General features: G+C 40.8%; 1 protein-coding gene and 1 pseudogene across 2 annotated transcripts in view; one reads left to right on the top strand and one right to left on the bottom strand.

Annotated features, from left to right (window-relative positions):
- The window catches only part of SLC25A36 (solute carrier family 25 member 36), a 38,182-nt gene extending 26,479 nt beyond the window's left edge, over positions 1–11,703 (bottom strand). The window contains exon 1 of one of the 2 annotated variants that reach the window (XM_057738197.1): positions 11,398–11,703. In XM_057738197.1, coding sequence (XP_057594180.1) covers positions 11,398–11,438 — 41 coding nt within the window. In that variant the 5' untranslated portion in view covers positions 11,439–11,703. The remainder of the gene's footprint in view (positions 1–11,397) is intronic. The other variant, XM_057738196.1, reaches the window with a different exon arrangement.
- Positions 11,704–12,176: 473 nt separating this feature from the next.
- LOC130854955 (SIN3-HDAC complex-associated factor-like) lies at positions 12,177–15,952 on the top strand (annotated as a pseudogene).
- The last annotated feature ends 10,961 nt before the right edge of the window (positions 15,953–26,913 follow it).

Genomic DNA, 26,913 nt, shown 5'->3' with positions numbered 1-26,913 from the left:
ACTAGCCAAAAACTGGAAACAACCAAAATGTCCATCAACTGATGAAGGATAAACAGATTGTGGTCTATCCATACAATGGATTACTGCTCTGTAATAAAAAGCAACAACCTGGATGAATCTCAAAAGCATTATGCTAACTGAAAAACAAAACAGGCACAAAAGGCTTTCATTTCACGACATTTTCATTTTTATGACATTCTGGAAAAGGCAAAACTAGAACAAAAATAAGATCAGTGGTTACCAAGAGGCAGAGGAGGTGGGAAGAACTGACTGCAAAGGGCATGGAGGAATTCTTGGGATAATAGAAATGTCCATGTTTTGACTATAGAATAGGCATACCTCATTATACTGTGCTTCACAGGTATTGTATTTTTTATAAATTGAAGGTTTGTGGCAACCCTGTGTTGTTAGATGATGGTTAGCATTTTTTGGCAACCAAGTATGGACATTTGCTTTTTTTTTTTTTAAATGGACGCCTCAGGATATCTCAGTTCTCCTACCAGGGATCAAACTTGCACCCCCTGCAGTGGGAGCGCAGAGCTCTAACCACTGGCCTGTCAGGGAATTCCCAACAGTCAAGTACATTTGATCCTTGAATAACTCTCCGAGCCTCTGCACAGTCAAAAACCCATGTATAACTATAAAGTCAGCCCTCCTGTATCTGTGGTTCCACATTTGTGCATTCAACCAACCATGGGTTGGGTAGTCCTGTAGTAAGCATTTACTGAAAAAAATCTGCCTATAAGTGAACCCGTGCAGTTCAAACCATGTTGTTCAAGGGTCATCTGTATTTTTAAATTAAGGTATACAGATTTTTTTTTTTTAGACATAATGCTATTGCACACTTAACAGACTACAGTACAGTAAATATAGTATCAGCAAACCTTTATAATTACTGGGAAACCAAAAAATTAATATTTCTCAAAAATTCCACTTATGGCTTTAAATAGGAAATGAAAAAATTTCATCCCCCAAAAGAAAAGATCAAAACCATAATTATATTTTCAGAAATCAAACATCAATTAGACAAATAGTATGGCCATAAAAGATTTGAAACAAAATTAAGTAATCCAAGAGAGACCGTTACACTCAATGAATAAGAAACTGACATTTTTAAACAGCTATGAAATAGGCTTAAAAACCTAATTATATATAAGGCCCAAGGAGAATCTTAAACAAAAGCCACAGTCTGTTTATGTTATTTGTTGAGGCTAAGTAGTAAGAGATATGAATGATCACAATATACGCTTTAGTATATACTGCAGAACTCAAGAGAGCCTACCTGGTAAACCACATTGTATTCACACTATAATAGTGATTTATTTACAGTAAGTCATATGTGTTTTTAATTCAAATTTGCCTAGCTTTTTGAAAGCTGTTTAATATATTTACTTTGTAAGCTTACTGAACATAAAACCCAATAGGCCCCAAATTTGTAATAAACATGCAAATTTATAGTCTGTAAAACCTGAAAACATGTTCTTGGTTTTTGCAATGAACATGAATTACTTCCAAAATTAAAATAAATATAAACAAAATAAATAAAATTAAAAAAAATAAATATAAACAAAAAAACAAAGTTAGCACACAGGAACGACTATAAATCATACTCAGTCATTCCTGGTTCCAAGAGAATAAACACATTACACAAAGAAAACAACCAAACTACCAGGGAAAAACAGTATCTATGCCTCACAGGCTTGTTGTAAAGATAATATATGATATATGATATAACCTGTGTCCTGACACATAGAAAGTACTCAATAAGCATTAGTTACTGAAGTTGTCAACATCTATTACTCTTAATAGCAACTAAATTTTTTAACAGATTTATTACAAATACTTTATGGGCAGACCATAGACAAGATATATATACTATGATTCCTTAAAAAACCACTTCAATAAATAAAATACACAAGGATCTAAACTGTACAGAGCCAGGGGGAGGGTGTATAAGCGGATGTACACACAAGCACTTACACTGCCCTGAAGTAGTTTTACATTATAAAATGCAATAGGTATGTAGTATAGGAGTGACACTCCAGTGTTTCTCGTATTGCTTTTACCTTGTCATTTTAAAGTACTTATTTTGTACATTGAAATCATCATAATTGATGTAGAGAACAAAAACACTGCTGTCAATAAACATTTTAAAATCTCTATTTATGAAAACAAGATTAACTACATTAGATTTACCTCCTCTCCGTTTCAAAAATCTCACTGTCTAAAGGAAAATGCCACAAGGACAGAGAGGTGAAATTAACACAATTTCAAGCAATGAAGCAAATGGGAAGGATCAGCTGCCTTGGCAAAGAGGAAGAAAGGCTTGCAGAGGGAAATACCAAAGAGAAGCAAACAGTTTTGCCCTGCTGAACCCCTTAGAGACCTAATGACTAAGGGCACCAAGTATTCAAGATGCAGGTAAGACAAAGAAGTGAAAACAGAAGCACTGGCTGACAGGTAATGTAGCAAAGCTAGGATACCCAGGTCGTATTCTCTTCCTTCCGGCTAAGGGTAAAACTGCATTCCAGGGCAGAAGCCTAATTCTCTGAAAAACATGAACTCAAACTCTGAGCTCAGGTTTAACAGGTACAATGGATGCAAAAAACCCACATCAACTTACAATACTGCAATCTTTCAAAAATACTGGAGACAAAGATCTCATAAACTTCTAGATAGGACAAAAGGTCGTATACACAGGAAAAGAAATAATAGCATCAGATTTCTCAACAACTGCAGAAGATAACTTATTCTAGAATTCTATACCAAACCTAACTATTAAGCAGATAAAATAAGAAGTTCCCACTGGGAAGGAGACATGGGGGAAGGGAGCAGGGAAATGTTGGTTTTTATTATCTTTCAGCAGCTTTTTAAAAACCATACATATACATTTCTTTACTTTTAAATAAATCTTTAATCAAAATTTTAGCAGTAAGTATCCTTTAAAAACAGCAAAGGTTTTAAACTGGAGAATGTGGTTGATGTTTCTGAAAAAAACATGTGTTTGTGCCAGTGTCTTTGACTCAGAACTCCAAAACAAATCCAGAAACTTGACCACTTTTTCACCATTTCCACCCTGGTCTAAGCCACAATAACTTATTGAGGTTACTGTAGTAACCTCCTAATTAGTCTCTCTGCTTCTACCCTTACCCCACCCTCTCCAATGTATCTTCAGTACAGTAGAGTGACTATATTAAAATCTTAAGTCAGATCAAGTCACTGTTCTGCTCAAAACTTTCCAAAGACTTCCTACATCATTCAGAATAAGAGCCAAAGTCCTCACAATGGCCTACAAGGTCTTGCACAATCTGATCCTTCCTGATTCATCCGATACCATGTACTATCCACCTTCTCACTCACTCTGTTCCAACCGCATTGGCCTCTGCTCTAATTATTAGAGTTTAACACACCAAACATACTCCTGCAGTATTGGAGGCTAACCATCATCAGTTCGAAAGGAGATTAAGGGACACAGGGGCTTTCTGATATGTGATTATCCTCAAGTGTCACTGGTACTACATTCTAAGCTTCCTATTATATTTCCCCTCACCATCCCCACTGCAAGTGCCTTAAAGCAGGGCCTCACTGTATTTCTAGCCTTCTAACTGGTCCTGAGTCCCTCTGATGCAGTGATGTAGCCAATGAATCAAGATCAACCACAAGGCGTCACCAATGTAATTTGCTACTAACGAAAGCACTAAGTTGGATGCTTTACTGTAAAAAGAAAAAGTTACAATTCAAAGTCTCTCACTCACTTGCTTTAAATGCTTTGATTAGCAGAGAATTCCAAGGAGAGAACAGCCAAATTTGATAGCAAAAGAGCATAAATGTAACATCAAAAATCTAGAAAGGGCGGTTTCTAAGGTTATGAATCAAATAAAACTGTTAAATGCCACTATACCCTTGGTGTATCCAGGTTAGAAAACCTCAACTATATACTCTCAGTAAAACTACTTGGATCAACGCTCATTTTAAAGTTTCAAAAGCAAATGTAATACCTTTTAAACACATGAGATCAAGGTTGCTTGGTAAGAGTCAGGTTATCATATAACCATGCATTGATTTTGGAGAATATTTAAGAATTGTTTAACATGGTTATCATTAAACACCTTTACAAGACATTTAAAACTATCCTGTTTTCATGATGTTTGAGAAATCATATAATAAGTAAATCAAGCCACCCCAGGAATTTACTGGAATGTAGACACATTTTTAGCTTATGGTAATTCGGGAGGGTAAATGTCTCAGAAGTTTCAAGTGTTGCTTCTATTTGTTTACTGTATATAATGAAGGTAAACATTTTTGACTTGCCAGGGGTTCTAACTACTCAAGGGCTATGGGTCCACTGAGTAAAGCAGTGGCTAAAAGCTGCTGAGACTGAAGATATTTTATTTATTTTATTTTTTTGAAGCTAGGCACAATGTAACCAAGAAACTAGTTAAAAGAACAAAACAAAAAAATCTGGGAAAGTAAGAGAAAGGCCTCTGAGGGCCCTAAAGTACTCTCTTGCACCCCAATTACAGCGACACAGGAATCAGAAATTTGGGAGGTTGGAGGAAGACAGGAAAGGGGGAAAAGAAATTGTTCACTAAGTAAATATGAGTAACAAGCAGACCAGTTTCAGCCAGGATGCCAAGAGTCCTAAATCCCTAGGTCAATGCAGATGCAAAACCTGATCAGGATAGCCCCAAGAGCCTGAACCACTTGATTCAGTTCCCCTGAACTAGTTAGAGAACTTTACTAGCCACATCTGTGGAGGAATCTAAGGCGTGCCAGATTTCTGCTAAGGAAAGGATGGGTCATGGAAAAGAAACAGGATTCCAAGACTGCGGCTGTTACACATATATCCTTGCTTTTGACCTTCTGAGCATGTATGGATCAGGACACTTGTTTTTGACAGGTAAGGTAATTTATAAATGGACAAAATATATTCTGATTGGGTCCACAATATTGGTGTGTATGTGCATATACATACACACACATATGTATATACGTGTACACAATAGGTACTTCAGAAATATATTTCTGTTAACATTATGCAAACCTATTTTGTCAGACAACTGTAGTGTTTAGCTTTGTAAAGCAAAGTGAATAGGTTAAAATATTCTGTCATTTTTCTGATGCAGGTAGCACTAGCCAGTAATTTCCTAATTAGGCCATCAGTCAAATTAAGAAATACCAGTAAGAAAGAGAATCATTAAAATGTTAGCTATATGAGTTTTGCAATCTCAAAACATGTAGCCTGTCTGAAATTCTGTATCATTTAGGAAGCCTTACTAAAAATTGTTTCTCTGATAGTATATTTGTAGAGGTATTTCCTCTGAAGTTTTAATGTTCAGGCAAGAAACAAGGACATATTCTATGTACTTGACAGACTAACTTATGAAAAGTTAGATAGATATGAGTGGTTGAAAATAATGGTATTTTGGGGGGAGGGGTGTACATGTAGTGTTTCTCATGCAGGAAAAAAAATCAACAAGCTAGGTTTAGTCAAAATGCCAAAGCAAAACCAAAACACTAATAATATTGAAAAAAAATGTTAACTTTGATAAACATGGAAACAGAGGAAAGCTATTATCATACAAACCAAGATGAAGATGTATAGTCTTTATTGTAAGGGAAAACAATATCAGGACTAAAATTCACTACAGAAGCAAAACATGTTGAGGGTATGTGGTAGGTTTAGTAAAATAACCCCCATCCACTCAAATTACTGCTTAGTTTCTTTGTTCCCCCTTTGCAACAAATCTCAAAATTCTATTTACTGTCTCCAATTTCTCTCCCACTTCCATCACTCACTCCCTTAGTGACCTCAGCTAGGCTTATGTCACCATCTGTGTTCCGCTAACTATGAAACGTTTATCTCTAGTCCTGACCTCCTTCCTGGACTCGCCTAATATATATCCACCTAAACAACTGGCTTTTTGACTTTACTTCTCAAACTTACGTCTTAAATGGAACTACATACTGATCTTCCCCCACCCCAACCCTATTCCATCTGCAACCTTCCCATCTCAGTTTACAGCAATTCCCTCCCTCCAGGTGCCTAAACTAAAAACCTGAAATGACTCATCTCATTTCAGAAAAAAAGCCAAAGTTCTTCAACAGCCTAACAAGGCTCTACTACTCTGGCTATACTTGCCTTATTTCACTGCTCCTACCCTAGGTCTTTTCACTGCCTGATCCTTCTGAACAGTGCTCTCTCCGCTCCAGGTCTTTGTTCAAAAGTCACCTTTTCAATAAGACTCCACCATTCCCCTTCTTGGAACTATAGCGCACCCCCATTATTCCCCTTTATCCTGCTCCACTTTTTTTCCCCAATGATGGCATTGAAACCTTTTAATTAATGATATAATTTGCTTAGTGTAACAATTTAATCCCCTCACCCTTCAGATAACTGTGGATATTTTTCAATATTACATTAAAACTAGACATGTGGGAGGCTCCTGAAATTAGCTGCAATATGGAATCTGAACTATACCAGTAAACTTTTCATAGTGTTACATTAAAAGCTATTGCTTTATTTTATTCTGAATCTTTTACCTACGCACTACTGTGTAACCTCATGTACTGATCATTTGAAAAATATTGGTTCACTGGATTATACAGGTCTTCCAAATATTGATAGGCTTTATTATACAATATTTTAAAAATTACATGTCCTATCTGTTCAAGATTTCAAAAATTCTAATTTTTGCTTGAAAACTCAGATTTCATCACATGGCAACAAATGCTATCAGTGGTTTTCCTTGAAGCAACAGGCCCACTTCTTTCATTTTTTGAGAAAATGTCTGCCAAATATTCAAGTCTGAATGGTCACAGTCTATCCATCATTCTTTCAAGAGTGGTTCTCGTGAAAAAAGAGGCTAGTTCAGCTTGAGGCTGAAACGACTGCAGAAGTACTTTATTCACGTTTCCCATTTTGTCATGCAGAATATGAAATGGAGATGTGTACTCAACAGTCAGGATTTTTTTTGGCCACACCAGGAGGCATGCAGGATTTTAGTTTCCCCATCAGGGATTGAACACTACCCCCCCCCCTCCACCGGAAGCCCAGTCTTAACTACCCACCAGGGAAATCCCAAGAGTCAAGATTTAAAACATTAATTTTTAGTGGTTCAAGAATATTCTTCAGAAGACCTGTGTATTTAAATTCCAAGTGCTAGTGACTACTAGCACAGTCTGGTGATGCTGCCTTGATGCACGCTAAGGCATCAGCAGCTTCACCCGACATTGCTTTTGCACCATCAGTCCAAATGTCAACACAGTAAAAAGGCAAATAATGTGTTAGTATTTTTATGAGAAGAGCTTTAACATCTCAGACCACCAAAAAGGTCTTGAGAACTCCCAGGGGTCCCGGACCCACAATGCTATACTACACTAACCCACTTATAGGAAAACAAGTTTCTTTGAGAATAGTCTACATCAGGATAAGCAACTTACCTTAGTCTTGAAATCTATTAGTAAGAAAGCAACTTACCTTAGTCTTGAAATCTATTAGTAAAGAATCAGAGAATGTATTTTTAAGGAAAAAAAGAAGAAAAGGTTGTAAAAATTATGGAAATAAAGCTAATAAAAAATGTAGACAGTGTAAATAAACCACATTAATTATACTTTTAAGTAGTCTGCTTTTGCCCTGATCTTACAAGGAAACAGGTGTAGTAATTTAACAAATATTATGACAAAATTTCTACAGAATCAACATATCTGACACCCAAATGGAGTTTTATTGAATAGGATCTTGGTTTTTTTTGTTTGTTTGTTTCTTTTTTTTAGGCGCACAGGCTTAGTTGCTCCGTGGCATGTGGAATCTTCCCAGGGCAGGGCTCGAACCCGTGTCCCCTGCATTGGCAGGCAGATTCTTTACCACTGCGCCACCTAGGAAGTCCGAGTTTTATTGAATAAATGAAAAACAAATGGTTTAATAAATGAATGGATTAATTCCAGAAACAATTTCTTGGATAATATGAGATTACTCACTATATGTATTAAGCTCTCACTGTTGCAGGAAGAGCTTAAGAGCTCTCACTACATAGGAAGAAAATTCATCCACTTAAAGGTTGAAGGTTTTTTCCTCCCATTTGAGGCAATCTCTCCCTCAAATGGAAAAAAACCCAAACTGCCTCTTGGTGGACATATGCAGCTGACACACAACTAAACAATGCAGATCAAAGAATTTAAAAACATACTGCTTATACCTTCATACAAAAACATGTAGTATTAAGAGTATAGCTAAAATTAAATCATATTTACATCCTTTTTGCGGGCTGTCATGAGTAGCCTCTGTGACTCAATCAACCTAACCGATGACCTTACAAACTCTGAATATTAACCCTGACAAAAACATAATGGGACCAAAGGGTGTGTTAAAGAAAGCACGAGTTATGCATGTGAGTCTATCACCCAGACCCAAGGTCCAGTGCTAGTCTGTTTCAAATTTTTCTGATTTAATAATACAGCTCTAAGGCTACTAGAAATGTGAGATCCTGATAAACATGTATTTGAATATATACAATTATAACCATCAGGAAAATAATACAAAGGCTCCATCTTAAGACAACTTTTGTCTAAAGATTAAGTGCCACTGTGAAAGGTTACTGCTTCTTGCACAATGGCTAATAAAAAAAATCTCTCTCCTTTTCTCTCTGGTTATCATTAAAGTAAAAAATAAGTTTCCTAACTCCTAATTTACATAATCCTATCATGATAAAAAAAAATGAAATCTGGTTTTCTATGAAGACCGTCCAAAAAACTACTGCCTAAATATGCAAGTTTGAGATGTACTAGACATCTTCAATTAAGAACAATGTTACCCACAACTCGGTCTGCATTTCCACAAAGCAGCCATAATTCTAGAATATTCTACAGAACTGATTTCATTTGATATAGAGCTGGAAGGTTCTTTAGAGATTATTTAACTCTCATTTTACATGTATGAAAAGCTGTTTGATGTTGGGTAAGTAAATTTTATACCTTGGTATTTTCCCATACTTTGAAGGGGCTAAATCAGATCTTTACCATCTTTTCTAGTTCTAATGTTTCTCTAAAAAAGATAAACCAAGTTTTACTGAAATGATATGCAACCACATATAAACATAAAATTGAGGCTGGATGCAAAGGAAGAGAATTTATAAGGCTGAGCACCTATCTTGTGTCAGGCCCTATTAACAAGTACTTAGTCGAATACTCTAAATAACCTGCACATGCTGGGTTCTTTTCTTGGGGGGGGCGGGGGGGGGGGTAGAGGGGCTTCTAAATCTACTTGGGTTTAGATGCTGCAAAAATGCCCCGTTTCTGTTTTTAAAGAAAAAACAACCTTAAGGGCCTTCACATGCATTAATAATAACGTGGCTGATGATCCCAATTCTAACTGGTAAGTTAGTGCCATCAAGCTAACATTTCAAATAATGTGCCCTATTTTAAACAAAACATACGAATCTTGAATGCAGAGCAATAAAAATGTTAGGACCTAGAATAGGGCCTTAGAGATCATTCAGTAAAACTCCTCCAGTTTACAGATGAAGCAATTAAAATCAGTTTGTCCATCTTTCACTCAAATTTAAAATAGCGGCAAGGAGCTTCCCTGGCGGCGCAGTGGTTAAGAATCTGCCTGCCAATGCGGGGGACACAGGTTCGAGCCCTGCTCCAGGAAGATCCCACATGCCGCGGAGCAACTAAGCCAACGTGCCACAACTACTGAAGCCCGCGCACCTAGAGCCCGAGCACCGCAACAAGAGAAGCCACAGCAATGAGAAACCCTTGCACCACAGAGAAGAGTAGCCCCCACTCTCCGCAACTAGAGAAAGCCCGCGTGCAGCAACAAAGATCCAACACAGCCAATAAATAAACAAAATTTAAAAATAAATAAATAAAAAATAGTGGCCAGAAGTAAATGTGTGGCCTCCTAACTTTCAAGAATTACCTTATGATCTAATTACAGAAGGGAACCCAATTATTCGAACTATTTGCACCTCTTTACAAAAACATCTACATGGCTAACGGTTTTTTCAAAATGACTTAATTTGCCAAGATTATTCGTAAACGTATCAGAAATATAGAAAGCAAACCCTTCCTAAACTGAGTCTCACGAATTAAATGAAAAGCATTAAACGAGAAGTATTTTAATGGCAGAAGAGTGCCTGGCCCGTAAGTGGTGTACAATAAATCTTTGTTGAATGAATATGCCAACTCAAGGAAAGTATTGTCATCACGGCAATAGAGTCCATACGTTTAACTTCAATCAAACGCTGTGAATAGAACCGCATATGTATTACTTTAATATTTTTAAACTAGTCGACTTAAAAACAAACTGTATGCTTTAAGTTTAAGTAGATGCGACTTTATATGGTCATAAAGGCAGAAAAGAGCCTCAGCATAATTCACCGTAGCCATTTTTCATAAGACTCTTTATGATCCTACAGATAAGAAGTAACTCCTAAATTTAAAATTACTACGACGAATAATTTGGAAAGAACAACCTAAAAAGGAGACTAAACTGGATGAACAAGAGATCTGTAGCACTCAAGTTGGCCATCAGGGAACTAAGACTTTAAGTTTAGTCTTAATCTTGTACACACAGTAACTGCTGCCAAAGCTTCTGACCTCTCCCCTACTCCCCACTTTCTCCTTTAAGCAGACGAAAAGCAGCGGGTGTGGAAGAGGCTTGGTTTTCAGGAAAAGAATTTGACCCCAGACGCACTGTCGCTTCGTACCGCATCTAGGAACCTGAAAAGCTCCGGAAGGAAATTCTCCAAAAGCTGGAAACCTACAGCTATCGCGGACGACAGAACCCCAAAGCCTACCCGCTGGCGCCGGAAGCCCCTCGCCGACCCACCGGGGCCGAGCAGGGCCCGGAAATCAGCGGCCCGAGGTCCGAGGCGGGGCGTGAGCGACGTGAGGCGGCCCCGCAGCCGGCGCGCCAGGGAAGGGGGGGGGAGGAGGAGGAGGAGGCGCGGCGCCCATTTTGTCCTCGGCCTCCGCACTTCCCGCCCTCCCCCCTCCCCGCCGCCCGGGCCGAGAAACCTACGTGAGGGCCTGCAGCCACGGTCCTTCCGCCGCCCCGCATCCCCGACGCCCGCTAGGCCGCGGCGCGTGGACTGGGCCCGCGTGGACCGCAGCCCCTCCCTAGGCCTCGCTCCGGCTCCGCGGGCCCGGAGCCTGACGTCCTGCCGGCTTCGCCCTCCCATCCCTCCCGGCCCGGGCCTCAGGGCCCTGGGCTCCCTCAGCTCCCCCGACTCCAGTCCCCGCACCCCTCCCCGCCCGGGCCGCACCCCCTCACCCCTCCCCGCCCGGGCCTCCCTCTTTCGGTCCCCGGGGGTTAAAGCCCCTTCTCCCTTCTCGCCCGCGTCTCAGGCCACGGCCCTCAGCCCCAGTCCGCAAGCCCCGCCTGGGACGTACCCTCCGGCAAAAAGATGCACCAGCGTGTCCCTCTGGCTCATTCTCTCTGCCGCATGTCCTCCGGGCCCTGAGGCGGGACGCGGATCCGGCCGCCCGCGACGGCCGCAGCTTCCGCCCCGGACTGCAGCCGCACGGCACCCCAGGGACGGCGACGCGACTGCAGAAGGAGACCGGCGCGGCCCTTCCCGCGGCGCTGCAGCCACGCCGCCTCCCACTCCGGCTCGGCGTTCACCACCCGCGCTGGAGGGCAGCGGCGCGGCGACGGGGGCGTGAATATTCCGGACACCCCACCCCCCGCGACATAAACAGAAGCTACCATTGGTCCGCACTGCGTGACGTCACGGAGCCGGCATGCCTCTTTCACGTGATCGCTAAGGGGTTCTCAATGAAAGGGGCCCGGAGGCGTGGCCAGAGCGCGTGCCCAGAGGGTAGTAGGTCACCGTGTCCTCGCACCTAGCCCGCCAGCCCCGAGGGCTGCACCCGGTGCTGTCTGGGCCCGCGTGGACCAGCGGTTCCGAGCTCTGCGCTCCCGGCCCCGACCACGTGAGAAACGGCCTGGTTACCTGGTACGCAAGCATTGTCAGGGCGCGAGCCTGCCCAGCCTCTGATTTACTTTTTTGAAACACTATTTTTTTAGAGCTGTTTTACGTTCACAACAAAATTGAAAGGGAGGTACAGAAGTTTCCCATTTGCCCCCTGCTTAATTCACGTTTTAAAAATTGGGTCTGTGACCCAGCGTTTCCGCTTCCTCGTATCTATCTCACAGTAGCACTCAAACAATGCACGAAAAGTCTTGTACAGTTACTCTTACAGGATCACAGATAACAGTACAGTGTTTACAAACAATGCTTGTAATAGTGGAAAATTGTGATCAGTAGGAAATGGAGAAATAAATCATGGAACAGTCCTGTGGAGTATTATGCAATTGTGACAAGGGGTGAGGTAGATCCATGTAGGAAAAGATCTCCAGGGTGTAGTAACTAAAACAGACAAATAAAAACTCTAAGGTTTATTTTAGAAAGAATAAAGAAAACTGGCTTTTACTCATTTTTCTAACCAGCAGTTGTTTCTTATATGTATACACAAGAAGGTCAAAGACTGAGGAAAAGAAAATGTTTTATCCCTCTAGAACATGATTAAATATTTAAAATTTTTGTTAATTAGTAATTGTTTCTAATGTGCAGAAGTGCAGAAAATAGTATAGCACATAATCTGTATTCATCACCCACAGTGAACAAATGTTGATATTTTCCACCTCTCTGGTAACTTCCATTTCGCTTAAAAGACCCTCACCACACTTTCCCACCCATGTGGGGTTATCCAAGGCCCACCTTCCTTTCCTTCCAGGGCCACTTCCTTCACAAAGTCCTCCCTGATTGCCTTAGCTCTCTATGCTCATTACTTGCTCCTAAATTCCCACAAAATATACAGACTGCATGCCACTGGCAAATGTGCATCTACTCCACAGTAAATGCTCCTCTGTAGAATGGGCATAAGAGTACCTACCTCACAGGGCAGTTGTGGGGACTAAACACCTTAAAAATATGTAAGGCACCACAGCAGTGCTATGTAAGTGCTATCTATAGTAATTAGTAGTATTATTTTACTGTGTTGTATTCTTAATAACAAAAACGGCAGCAGCTATTTCTTGAGCACCTACTAATATGCTAGGCTCTGATCTAAATGCTTTATAGCATTCTCTTATTAAACTCTCACAACTGCCCAATGAGGTCATTGATATTATTCCCCCCGATTTTTCATGAGGAGACTGAGATATAGAATAATTGACTTGCCCAAGATTATCCAGTTCATCCAGAAAAAGATTGGATTTGAATCCGGCAGAGTCTCTCTGATCCCAGAGCTTCAGTCAGTGAAGTAATAGCTGCACATTAGAGAGGGAAATTTTGAAAAAACAACCAACCAAACAAACCCCCAAAAAGTAGAAATAAAAATTGACACCCTGGCCATACTTCTCCCAAACCCTTGTATTAACTTTTGGTAGGGAGTTAGTTCTTTCTTTTTTTTTTTTAACTTTATTTTTTATTTATTTATTGGTTGTGTTGGATCCTCGTTGCTGTGCACTGGCTTTCTTTAGTTGTGGTGAGCAGGGGCTACTCTTCATTGCAGTGCATCGGCTTCTTATTGCTGTGACTTCTCTTGTTGAGGAGCACAGGCTCCAGGCTCTCAGTCTTCAGTAGTTGTGGCATGTGGGCTCTAGAGCACAGGCTCAATAGTTGTGGCACATGGGCTTAGTTGCTCCGTGGTATGTGGAATCTTCCCAGAGCACGGCTCGAACCCATGTTCCCTGAGTTGGCAGGCAGATTCTTAACCACTGCGCCACCTAAGAAGTCCTTAATAGCAGGTTTATTGAAGTTATCTTTCACATGCCATAAAATTCACCTATTTAAAGTGTACAGTTCAGTGGGTTTTAGTATATTCTGATGGTTGCACAGCCATCACCACTACCCAATTCCAGAACATTTCCAAAAAGAAACCCCACACTTGTTATCAGTCACTCCCATTCTCCCCTCTCCCTGTCCTCTGCCAACCACTAACCTACTTTCTCTCTGTCTGGATTTGCCTAATCTGGACTTTTTATGTAAGTAGAATTATATAATATGTGGCCTTTTGTGTCTGGTTTCTTTCACTAAGCATAATGTTTTCAAAGTTCATTCACGTTATAGCATGTATCAGTGCTTAATTCCCTTTTATGATTGAATAATAGTCCATTATATGACTATCACATTTTGTTTATCCATTCTCAATTGATGGCCATTTGGATTGTTTCCACTTTTTGGCTGTCATGGATAATCCTGCCATGAATATTTGTGTACAGATTTTAGCACGCACATATGTTTTCAGTTCTCTTGGGAATGTACTTGGGAGTGGTATTGCTGGGTCACGTGGTTACTCGATGTTTAACCTTTTGAGTTACTGCCAGACTGTTTTCCAAAGTGACTGCACCATTTTAGGTGTATTTCTTTTAAGACAATGGCTGTAGTTTCATGTTTTTGGCATAGTAAGTGCTGTAGTAATTACATTTATTGAAGCTTCTGAAACTGGTAAGGAGGGAGCCTGAGTTCTTATGTGCGCTAAATTATTCCCATAAGAGCAACAGCAATGCATAATGAGACCATTTCCTTTGAAACCTCCTTCAGATGCTATCGTGGAAGGAGACTCTGCCTCCTGCACATTCTGGCTGGGCTGCCCACTGGGGTTTAGTTGCTGAGGCTGTCATTCTTGTGGGGATTCCAGGGTTGAGTTGGCTGTCATGTTTGTTGAGGTTCCACCACACTGTCATCTGCCAGCTCTCTTGTAATTTCCTCATTCCTGTTGGCTAATGTCTTCAAGTGATTCCTTCAAGACCAGCACAAAGATGAGGTTTTTTGAGCCCTTGCCGCTTAAACAAACAAGCTGCCAGGTGTTTATCCAGAATGATAGGAAGGCAGGGTGGCTGGGGCTATGTCCTTGCTTTAGTGTCAGTCATGCCTGTACCTCTTCCAGACTCCCCATTCCTACCAAGGGGTCTTCTGGGAGCTGTAGTTTTTAACTGAATGTAGAAAGAGAAACTGATGGGGAAACTGTAGGCGGCCACAACTGGTTGCTTGGCTCAAAACAAACAAATAAGCTCATTGTGAAGTAGAGAGGACTGCTACTCTATTTCCTGATTTGTACTAACCTCAAACTTTAATTGCTGCTGAACTGCAGGAGACAGTCTTTCTACACAAGGTGGTTGAGGAGGAAGAGGGGAGGAAGAGGGGAGGAGGAAGAGGGGAGGTTGGCTTGGCGTGTACTCTGCACCTTTATCACTTTTGGAAGACTAAAACGGCTGCTTTTGGAAGACAATTGCCCAGAATAAAAGATGTTTGGTTTTCACAAGCCAAAGATGTATAGAGGGCTGCTGTATTTGCAGAGCTAAATCCTCCAGTTCTCGATTCACTGACAATAAATGCTATGAAAAGGATTTCCAGAGCTGTTTTGGGTTACATAAAACTTGATCAGGAGACATCTGTAACGTCTGTGTCCTGCTTGTGGAAAGATGGAAGAAATTGCCAGCAGGATTAAAAAAACAAAAACAAAAAACCAGAAACAAACAAACAAAAAACCCTGGGATCACATGGTAGATGCAAGGGCAGGACCCAAACTAAAGACTACACCAAAACCAAAGAAAGTGAAAATTCTATCTGGAAACAGGATAAAAAGCAACCAGATCAGTAAACTGCAGAAGGAATTTAACCATCACAATTCTGATGCTCACAGTACTACCTCAAGTGCCTCTCCAGCTCAATCTCCTTGTTATAGTAACCAGTCAGATGGTGGCTCAGATACAGAGATGGCTTCTGGCTCTAACAGAACGCCAGTGTTTTCCTTTTTAGATCTCATATACTGGAAAAGACAGAAAATATGCTATGGCATTATCTATAAAGGCCATTTTGGGGACATTCTCATCGACACGCATCTATTCAAGCCTTGCTGCAGCAGTAAGAAAGCAGCTGCTGAGAAGCTGGAGGAGCAGGGGCCAGAGCCTCTGCCCACCTCCACTTGGGAGTGGTGACTAAGCTTTATGTAGAAAGGGAACAAAAAATGATTTAAATTTTGGAAAACAAAGCAACAAAGTGACCCTCCTATTTTTAACTTGGATACCTCCTATTCTGCCAAAAGACGATTTCTAGAATAGCTTTGAGTGGGTTATTTTCCCTCCAGTTCCACAAACTCTGAGGCCAGTGTCTAGCTCACCAAAAGAAAAAAAAAGAAGTATGCATAATATTGGGCTGGCCAAAAAGTTTGCTCGGGTTTTTCCGTAAGATGTCACGGAAAAGCCCAAACAAACTTTTTGGCCAACCCAATACTTAAGATGCTGAGTATTTCACAGGAAAGCTGAGTGCTGCTGTAAAAGTGCTCTTTAACTCTTTTATAAAAATCCCCTTCTAATGAATGAAATTAGGGGAATTTCAGGGATGGGATGGGATTTGATGTGTGATAAACCTATGTAGTTTTAGTCTTTCTATATTCAGAAGCAGTGGTCGGGGCATTTTTTAAGATGTTTGGCTATACTTGTTTTCCTTCGTTATAATAAATTTGTCATAACTCAGTAAACATGGACTTGCCCCTAGAGGTAGTTGTTAATAACTTTGAAATAGTAAGGTCTTGCCAAGGTTCTGGATTCAAACCTGTACTACTGAATATTAAGCAGGACAGACTAAGCTCTCCGGTGTAAAAGTCTTAACGGAGTAATTTCTGAATATACAGAGGTAACTTGACTGTATAACTTGCATCTTGTCTGACCTCCCCCCAAACTGATATTTGGTAAAGATTTTAATTTACATGAAACTTCTAAAGCAGAATCAAAATTCCTCTTGGGGAAATGTCACGTCTTTAGGATAAGCAATCCCGTGTAAATAGTACCAAAGCATTACCACTTGGTAAAGAACGCTATTAAAAATGTTAAATCATCTGAAAAATAAAATGTGCAAGTTTTCAGGATGGCACATGAAAAAAACAAAGGTTAATGCTTCTTGGGGCATGTTTCTTAGAGGGCTTGCAAGTGTGTAAGTAATTTGTTTATGTTACATGACTGGTGACGTCATTGAAAATCTGCACAGTTCAGTTTTAGCTCTGGATTACTTCAGTTGACTTTTGTGAAGGTTTTATCTGTGTAGAATGGTTGTTTGACTTGTTTTAACCTATTAGGGCTTTGGGGTTTTTTTTTTTTTTTTCATTCTATATTAAAGTAAAATTCTACTAAATTTTTTTTCTTTAATTGCTCTGCACTGAAGAAAAGTTCTTCATAGCTATTTGTTGGAAAGTGGTGCACAGGTGGACCACTGATGCCATTTCCCCCCCACTTAGCCTCTGTCGGTCTTGTAGGTACATAAAATTCATATGGGTTCCAAGCCTTAGATTGACAATGTTAGTTTTAAATATTTGGTAGGATTTTTTAAAAAAATATTTTTGTGTCTTCTTAGCTTTTAGTGGGAGGTTTAGAGAGGTTGTTTTATAGTCTCTTAGCCAGATGCCATTAAAATTTTTCCCCTTATCTTGCTTTTAATGAAAAGTAATAAATTCAAGCAATACAGAAGTGCGTGAGTTAGAAATTAAAATCTTCACCTCAGCCTCCCTTCCTAAATTCTACTCCTCAGAGGACATCATTGTTAAGAGTTGGGTATGCATCCTCCTGGGTAACTGATGCCTTGATGGTAATCATCCCAAAGAGCATCAGATGCGTACAGTACGCACCATGTGCCAGGCATTGTTGGAAGCACTTTTCATGTATTTAACTTTAGAACTTAAAGAAGGCCATTTTACAGATGAGGAGACTGAGATACAGAGAGGTTTAGACGATTTTGTCAAGGTGACTCAACTAGCACATAGCTGAGTTGGGTTGGAAACCTAGGGAGTCTCTGGCTCCAGAGTCTGTACTCTCATCCTCTGTTCTACACCATTTCAGTTGTTTGTTGGTTGATTGAGAATATTAGCTACGCTTTAAAAAGAAGGGGGGGAGGTGTTGGAGAGGGGAAGTTTGAGGGAACTTAAGGAGATGTGGTGCCCAGAGGATGAAACGTGCACTTATTTCTGAGCCCCAGATGGAGTCATGAGGGCAGTTGCTCCCACATGCAGGCTTCGTGTCCCGTTGAGCCACCTCTCCCATCAGCAACATCAGTGACTTCGTGTCACATTTCACTTCAATCATGGTTAAGGGCTCTCCTTAGATGCACAGGTGATAAGCAGAGTTAGCACTGGAAATAAGTAAGGAGCTGGTAGAAAATGGATTTTCCCCAGAAGGATTCAGTTAGCTAGTTGGAAACACCGTCCCCCAGGGAGCACTTCAGGAATATGTCCCAGGAGGCTTGGAGAAAACCCCCCAAAAACAAAAAATGACTTTTCCTACCCTCCAGGACAGGAGTATTAGAAGGGGAGTGAGACCTTGCAAAGAAATGCACAGGTTTTGTTGAGATAGGGTGTAATGCACTTTTGTGTGGACAATGCCTAGGGCCTCAACAGTGCGTGGTCATACAGAAGTTGTGCCCTGCCTCCCATTTAAGAAACCATCTAAGGGCCTTACCAAGGGTCCCTGCTTTAAAACCAAGCTGCCTGCTGGCATTTGAATCTTGCTTTTAACATTAATGCTTTGTTTTTTTTCTCAAATAGTAAAGGCAAACAACCCAACTCAAAAAAATGGGCAAAGAACTTGAATAGACATTTCTCTAGAGAGAATGTACAAATGGCAAATAAGCACATGAAAAGATGCCCAACATCACTAATTATTAGGGAAATGCAAATCAGAATCGCAGTGAGATCTTACTTCATACTGATTAGGATGGCTACCATAAAAACAAAACAAAACAGACAAGCAAGATCAGAATACCAAGTGTTGACCAGGAAGTGGAGAAATTGGAACCCTTATGCATTGCTTGTAGGAATGTAAAATGGTGTAGCTCCTGTGAAAAACTCTATGGCAGTTTCTTAAAAACTTAAACATAAAATTATCATATGATCCAGTAATTCCACTTCTAAGTATATACCCAGAAGAACTGAAAGCAGAGACTCAAACAGATACACTCACATCAATATTCATAGCAGTACTATTCGAAGTAGCCAAAAGGTGGAAACAACCCAAGTGTCCATCGTCAGATGAATGGATAAATGAAATATGGTATATACATACAGTGGAATACTCATTCAGCTTTAAAAAGGCGGGTAATTCTTTCACATACTACAACATGGATGAACCTTGAAGACATTGTGCTAAAGTGAAATAAGCTGACAACAACAAATATTATAGATTTTCACTTATATGCCATACCTAGAATAGTCACATTCATAGAGAAAGTAAACTAGCGGTTCCCAGGGGCTGGGGCAAGGGAGGTTGGGGAGTTAGTGTTTAGTGAGCATGAAATTTCAGTTTGGGGTGATGGAAAAGTTCTGGAGATGGATAGTATAATGGTTGCACAATAATGTGAACATGCTTAATGCCACGGAATTGTGCACTCTGAGATGGTTAAAATGGTAAATTTTATGTTATGGAAATTTTACCAGAATAAAAAAAAGTACTAGAAGCAGTGCACATGGTTGTAAAATAGTAAATGTATAGTATTAGAAAAGTTATAATGATTTCAGACTTCCTACTGCGTTCCTCCCTGTCTCCTCATTTTTGCTCCTCGAGGTCACCACTTTCAGTTCTTTACTTTTTCTTTGGTTCCAGATTTCTCAATTATAGCAATTCATTCTGTTTTTCTTGATTTATTAATTTCAGATGTTAATTATTCCACTTCGGGTTATCAGAGATGCAGATTTAGTTTTCTTACTCCGCTCCTATACTCCCCATTTTTCCTGCTTCATCTTCCCCACAGTCGTATCATGATTTTTTAAGTAAATCAACAGTTATTTATCTTATCATGACTATGTAAATTTTGTCCACTGCAAAGTCAAGTGGTGTACATGTTGTTCTTATACAACTTTTTACTTTTCTTGGTTAACAATTGCACTTTTTTTTCCTTATTTGCTTACTTTTCTATACCTATCCTTAATTTTTTCCACATACTACATCACATCTATCAATGACCTAAAAATATTATTTTCTAAATGTTTTCATATCAGCCTATCAATCCCATTTTCCCCCTCTCCCTTTGGAGACCTGCCTCCAGGATTCTTCCATCTTCCTGCTCCAACCTGAACGAGTCATAATTACTCTCTTGGCTGCACAGTTGTCATCCTGGGATTTACATCCCCTTACCTGTTTTCTGAATCTCACTTTTCTGTTTGTTTTTTTCTTCTTCAGTATTTGCTACTTCATTCTGCTGAAGTACATTCTTCAGCAGCTGGCAAAGAAATTTGCTTAGGTAGGAAGTATTATTATTAGATTTTGCATGCTTTTATTTTATCTTCATATTAGATAATTTGGCTAAGTGTGGGATTCTGGATTGAAAATCATTTTCCCTCTGACTTTTGAAGTCACTGGTTTCTAGCATCCAGGGCGAATATTGAGAAGCTTGACTCCGTTTGTAGCTCTGGTCTTTACATAGAACATGTTTTTTGCTCTTTTAACCTTTTAGGATCTTTCTTTTAGGATCTTTCTTTTATCCCTGCTTTTGGGAAATTTCACTCAAAGTACACTCCTACACTCCTACAAAGTGGTGGAGTCTCTTTATGCATTGTGCAGGGTACCCTATGGGCCTTTTAAGTCTGGAAATGAAAAACTAGAATTCGCCCTTGGAGTGTTCTTTAGTGGTTTCACATGTGCTAGTTTGGGTCTTTCAGGCTCCAAAGGCAAAAAGTATAGCTGATTTTTTTCTCTCCTGAACAAGTACCTGGCAAGAAGTTGGCAGTGGGTCAATACCCAGAGTCAATGGCCAAAAGTTAAAAGGATAGACTTCTGGATTGGCAGCAATGCTATGCAAAGCAGCACTTGGCAAATATTTGGTGGCGAAGAGACTGCTAACAGTTTTGTTTCATAAGTGATCGATTCCCCTGAGTCTGGGTCATTCCTCACCACCCCGCCTTGCCCCAGAGCCGGTTCAGCAGCTTTCCACCTTCTCCAGCCTTGACCTCAGGTCATGCCCTCCTACCTTGCTTAGGAGTTGGGTTGAACAGAAGAGAAACAGAAAACAGGCCTGGGGAGTCTCATAGACCTTGGGGTTAAGGTCAAAGATCAGTGCTCGAAGGGAAAGCCCCACACCCCTTAGTCAGAATTATCTCGGAAAAACCGTTAAATTTCCCAGAAATATGAGATACTAAGAACTTTTTGTACTTAATGTTTCTCTCTGCTCCTCAATTAATCCCTTAATGTCTTCTTTCAGGATGTCCGTGAAACCTTCACCATCCAATTTCTTGGCCACAGTGAAACTGTTTTTTCTCTTTTCATTGATTGGGAAATAAAGTTGTTTTCCCAGCTTTTCCATAATTTTGGCTCTGTAAGACTTTCACTTTCAAACAAGATGGACCAACAGGGATCAGAACAATCATGAAAATCCAGGCAAGATATGTAAAACTGTAAACAAAGAAAACAAGGAGCATTGCTCATCATCCCCTTATACGAGGAATTAAGTCACAGCCCACAATGCCAGGGCGCCCTGATGGGAATTCAGGATGGAAAAAGCTGGAAGCATTCTGCGCTTTTGGATATATGGCCCCCTAACTTTTATTTAACAACATTTTATCCATTAGGGTTCTGGCATGTTGGTGGTTGCTTTCACATGTATTGTATCATTCTGTTCTCACAACACACCCATGAGGTTGGATTTCTTTATTTTTTTCTACTGATGAGAAAAAGGGAAGAGAGGGAGGGAGGGGAGAGATAGAAGGGGGAGAGAGAGAGAGAGGAGGTGAAGATGAAGAGGAGGAGGCAGAAGAACAAGAGAGAGACACAGAGAGAGACATAGAGAAGGAGGAAGAGAGAGAGACAGAGGTGAAAGGAGAGAGAGAAGAAAGTTCAGCTCCCCGAGCTTGGCATTTAATGGCGAGGTCCCTATCCCCCCCCCACCCCCACTTCCTATAAGCCCAGGTCCCTCTAGGCCAACTGAACAGCTGGCATTGCCCACAGTCACACAGTTGCTTCACTCTTCTGGGCTTTCAGAAATGTCCAAACACTTCCCTCCCCTCCTGTGTGCTTCCACAGCTCTGTGCTGGCCTCTCCGGACCGTGCCCTGTCTACTCTGCAGGCGCGTGTGCTCCCTGAGAGCCGGGATTCCTGGCCAACCACGGGCCCCATGCTTCCCCGTTGCATATTTGTCTATGTAGCCTCTTGGACACTTGGCACCTGTGGACATTAAATAAATATTTTCCATGTGTCTACCCTGTGCCAGGTGCTGTCCTAGCAGAGCAATGAGACAGACAAGGTGCCAGCTCTCACGGAGTGTATGTTCTGCTTTACAACAGACAATACACTGGTCAACAAATAAAAATAATTTCATGCCATGAAACTATTTTACCGTGAAGGAAAACAAGTGATAGGAAGGTGTATTGTCGACTGAGTGGTTACGGACGTACTCTCTGAAGACATGGCATTTATGTTGAGTGCTGAGAAGGATAAAAAGAACCATCCCTGTGAAGATGAGGGTTGTTTGAGTTTCCTGGGGCTGCCGTAAGGAAATACCACAGACTGGGTGGCTTTAAGCAACAGAAATTTATTTTCTCATAGTTCTAGAGGCTTGGAGCCCAAATCAAGGTGTTGGCAGGTTTGGTTTCTTCCAAGGCCTCTCCTTGGCTTACAGATGGCCGGCCGCCTTCTCACCGTGACCTCATGATCATCTCAGTCTGTGTGCGTCCCTGTTCTAATCTCCTCTTAACAAGGACGCCAGCCCTGTTGGATTAGGATTCACCCATATGACCTCATTTTACCTTAATTTCCTTTTCAAAGGCCCTATCTCCAAATCTAGTCACATTCCAAGGTACTAGAGGTTAGGACTGCAACATAAACATTTTTGGGAGGACACAATTCAGCCAGTAACAGGGGTGAAGTGCATTTCTATGTGTAGCAAGTGAAAAGGCTCTGAGTGAGTTTAAAGAAAAAGGAAGGCAGTGGGGCAGGAGCAGTGGAGCAAGAAAAGGTAGGTTGGAGATGGAGTTGGATAGGTGGACAGGAGCCAGCTCACGTAGGCACTTGTAGGTCTGTCTACCGAAAAAGAAAAATGCCCAGCCTAAAAGTTGAGAATGATGTTTTGTTCAGCGGTCTTACTGAGGACTTAAGCCTGGGGATACAGCCTCTCAGACAGCTCTGAGGGACTGCTCTGAAAAGGTGACAGAGGAGCCAGGATATATAGGAGTTCAAACAGACAAAAAAAAAACCACGTAGTCGAACATCAAAAGATGACTGCTAATTAAAGAAAACCAGACATCTCAAATTAATGAATTTAGCACTTTTCTGTGGATGGGAAGATGCAAGAGCCTTGGCTCGTTGAAATCATTCCTTTGTTAGGTACCTTCACCATCTAGCGCTAGTGTCCTGCTTTTCTCCATTCTGAATCTCCTCAGGGTACAGAGTTGGGGGCAGTGGCTGATGGCTTGATGCCCTCAGCATCCTTTGTTTACTGATATGGCAGGTGACATTTTTCGTTTGCATATTTTAAGTGAGATGAAAACCCACTGGAGGGTTTTAGGCACAGTAGTGCAAGGATCCAGTGTTCTTTTTCTTTTTCTTTTTTTGGCTCAGAATCATATACTGCATTTTATTTGAATAGTCAGTCTCCTATCTTTTATTTAACTTTCCCCTGCCCCGTTGCCCCATCCTGCAAATTTACAAATAGGACACTTGGTTAGGGAAATAATGAAGAGACAGAATTTGGAATTGGAAAGATCTGGGTTTGAATTCTACTTCTGCCACTTTGTGATATCAAGCAAGTTAATTAACAATCTCTGACATTCAGCTATTTCAGTTGTAGAATTAAAATATCAATACTCACCCTACATCATGATAATTTAAATTATGCCTCCTAAAGTAATTGTCATAAAGTAAGCACACAATCAATATACATTGAATAATTTTCTTACTGAAAACTATATAGATTATTTCAAAACATCAATTGTACTTTATTTCTTTTTTCCCAACTATTTTTTAATGGACGTGTAGTTACTTTACAATGTTTGTTTCAGGTGTACAGCAAAGTGATTCAGTTACATATATATATATATATTTATGCATTCTTTTTCAGATTCTTTTCCATTATAGGTTATTACAAGATATTGAATATGGTTCCCTGTGCTATTCAGTAGGTCCTTGTTGTTTATTTTATATATAGTAGTGTGTATGTATTAAGGGACCCAGTTTTCAATTTCAAAAGATCACTCTGGTAATGTGCAGATGCTGGATGGAAGGAGGGCAAGAAAGGAAATGGAAATGCCTGTTTCAGTTGCTGTTGCTGTTCAGGGGCTGTTACAGTTGCTGGCTTGGACTGATTGCTCTCAGAGGAGTAACGAGTTGGCTGGGGTACTAGGTGAATGGGGAGGAAGAAGAAGGTCCATGATACTTTTTATTAAAATGTCATTTTCAACCAAGGTTCATCACCATGGTGAATAGAAGGTGCTAATTTAAGAACACTATCCACGAATAGAGCAAAGTCGTTCCGGTGTGTCTTGGATAATTTGATTGGTACCATTCATTGAGCCTTGACTGTGTGGTAGGTACTTGCTTTACATGTAGTTTCATGTCATCTTCATGACAACCCCTTGAGATGAAATTACCACCGTCATTGTAGAAATGAGGACACACAGGCTCTAGTGAAACCACGAGTGAACATCAGAGCTGGAAATGCACTCCTGAACCCCCAGTACCCTGCTTTCCCCCTGCCCTGGGCCCTCCCAATGCTTTGCTCACTGCTCACTTTGGGGGCTCAGAGGAGGGTTGCTGGCCCCTTCACCTCCTCTGAGCAGCTGAGCCCATCTCATATCTGCCAGCAGAGTGAGCCTCAGCCCTGCAGCTGCGGGCCTTTAATGAGATAGAGCTGCTGAAAAGGAACTGGCATGTTTAATGGCATGTTTTATTAATTTATTTTCTGTGGAATATTAATCATGAGCTCTTGCTCATGGGAAGCCGTGAGTAACTTTGACTTAAGGCAATCTTCAAAGTATTGAACTCAGGACTTCCCTGGTGGTCCAGTGGTTAAGACTCTGTGCTTCCACTGCAGGGGACCTGAGTTCTATGGCTGGTCAGGGAACTGAGATCTCACCTGCTGCACGGCCAAAAAAAAAAAAAAGAAATACTGAACCTTCCCCCTACTCCCACCTGCACCCTCCAAGTTCTGGTTTCTGAGCTAAGTTCTATCTCATGATCCTCTACTCTGAAAAGGAAAACAAAATATTCAAAGGGAAAGAGAGAGGGAGCAGCCCAGGGTGGGCAGGGCAGCAGCTGGCAATGCTGGGAGAGCAGACGCAGTCCAGGAGGAGGTGGGGTATGGGATGAGGCGAGGTCAAGCTCCACTCCTCTTCCTGTGTGGACCACAGAGTGGGGGACGCGAACCTGAGCTGAGGCCACCCTCCACCCCCAAGTGGTTTTCTGCTTGCTGGGAGGAATGTCAGCAATAGACACCAAACAGAGGTGGTCTTTATTTTCACTCAGCCCACAGCACACACTGCCCCCTTCTCTTCAGGGGTCCCCAGGGCGAGGAAGAGTTCTAAGAAACAGTCAATAGGAGGAAGGAGTGGCCAGTATGTGGGGCGGGTATCCAGTGATCTTCAGAGATGGTACAACCTCTGCCCTGGGGCATTCTCATTTTAATGGTAGTAGCAAAAGGGTCTTTTCCCCTTGGAGGAAGAAACATCTTATTGTGTGATGGCCTGCTAAGAAAGGAGGTAACTGGATTGCTACCTTTAGGGAATGGCTGGTCTGAGACAGTAGACAGGCCAGGGAGCTGCCAGGCTCATGGTCTCTGTTCTCAGCAAGCCCCTAATTTGTCCTTAGGCAAATTCCAGCCCAATGGAGTGTACACAACCGCAGTTTCCAATAAGTCCAGGAAATGGGGAACACGTGCATGAAAATGACTTGGGTACTTTGTCACATTTGAAGAAGTTTTAGGTAATATATAGACACCTCTTGTTTTAAGTAATCATTAGACACAAACTTTAAAAATCATTCTGTTTTTTAGATCCAAATACATATGAGAATTTGGTATAAAAGTGGCATTTCAAATTAGTGAGAAGAAATGAATTATTCCATAAAACATGTTGGCATTACTGCATTATCCCTTTTGCAACAAACAAACAAAACTTGGACTTCCAATCTCACTCCTTAGATAAAAATAAATTCCAGGTGGATCAAAGATTTAAATACAGAAAGGTAAGCCAAGTCAAGAGAGTGAGAAAACAAACCACAGTTTGGGAGAAAATATTTGCAAAACACATATCTTATAAAGGACTGTTGTCCAAAATATACAAAGAACTCTTAAAACCCAATAATAAGAAAATGAACAATTCAATTAAAACATGGGCAAGAGGTCTGAACAGACACTTCACCAAAGAAGATATACAGATAAGCACATAAGCATGTTCAACATCATATGTCACCAGGGAAACACAAATTAAAACAATGAGGTACCACTACACACCCATTAGAATGGTCAAAATCCAGAGCACTGGCAATACCAAATGTTGACAAAGATGTGGATCAACAGGAGCTCTCATTCATTCCTGATGAAAATGCAAAATGGTACAGCCACTTTGGAAAACAGTTGGCAGTTTCTTATAAAACTAAACATATTCTTACCCTACAATTCAGCAATTGTGTTCCCAGAAGAGCTGAAAACTTATGTCCCCACCAAAAAATGGCACACAGATGTTTATAGCCGCTTTATTCATAACTGACAAAATTTGGAATCAACCAAGATGTTCTTTGTAGGTGAATGAATAGACTGTGGTACATCCACATGATGGAATATTACTCAGCACTAAAAAGAAATGAGGCATCCAGCCATGAAAAGACATGGGGCGAGAACCTAAAATGCATATTACTAAGGGAAAAAAGACAATCAAAAAGCGTTCATACTGTATTATTTTGCAGCTATGGAGACAGTAAAAAAATTGGGGTTG

Source organism: Hippopotamus amphibius, chromosome 6, assembly GCF_030028045.1.
Source record: "Hippopotamus amphibius kiboko isolate mHipAmp2 chromosome 6, mHipAmp2.hap2, whole genome shotgun sequence".
NCBI lineage: Eukaryota > Metazoa > Chordata > Mammalia > Artiodactyla > Hippopotamidae > Hippopotamus > Hippopotamus amphibius.
This window is presented reverse-complemented; position numbering and strand designations above follow the sequence as displayed.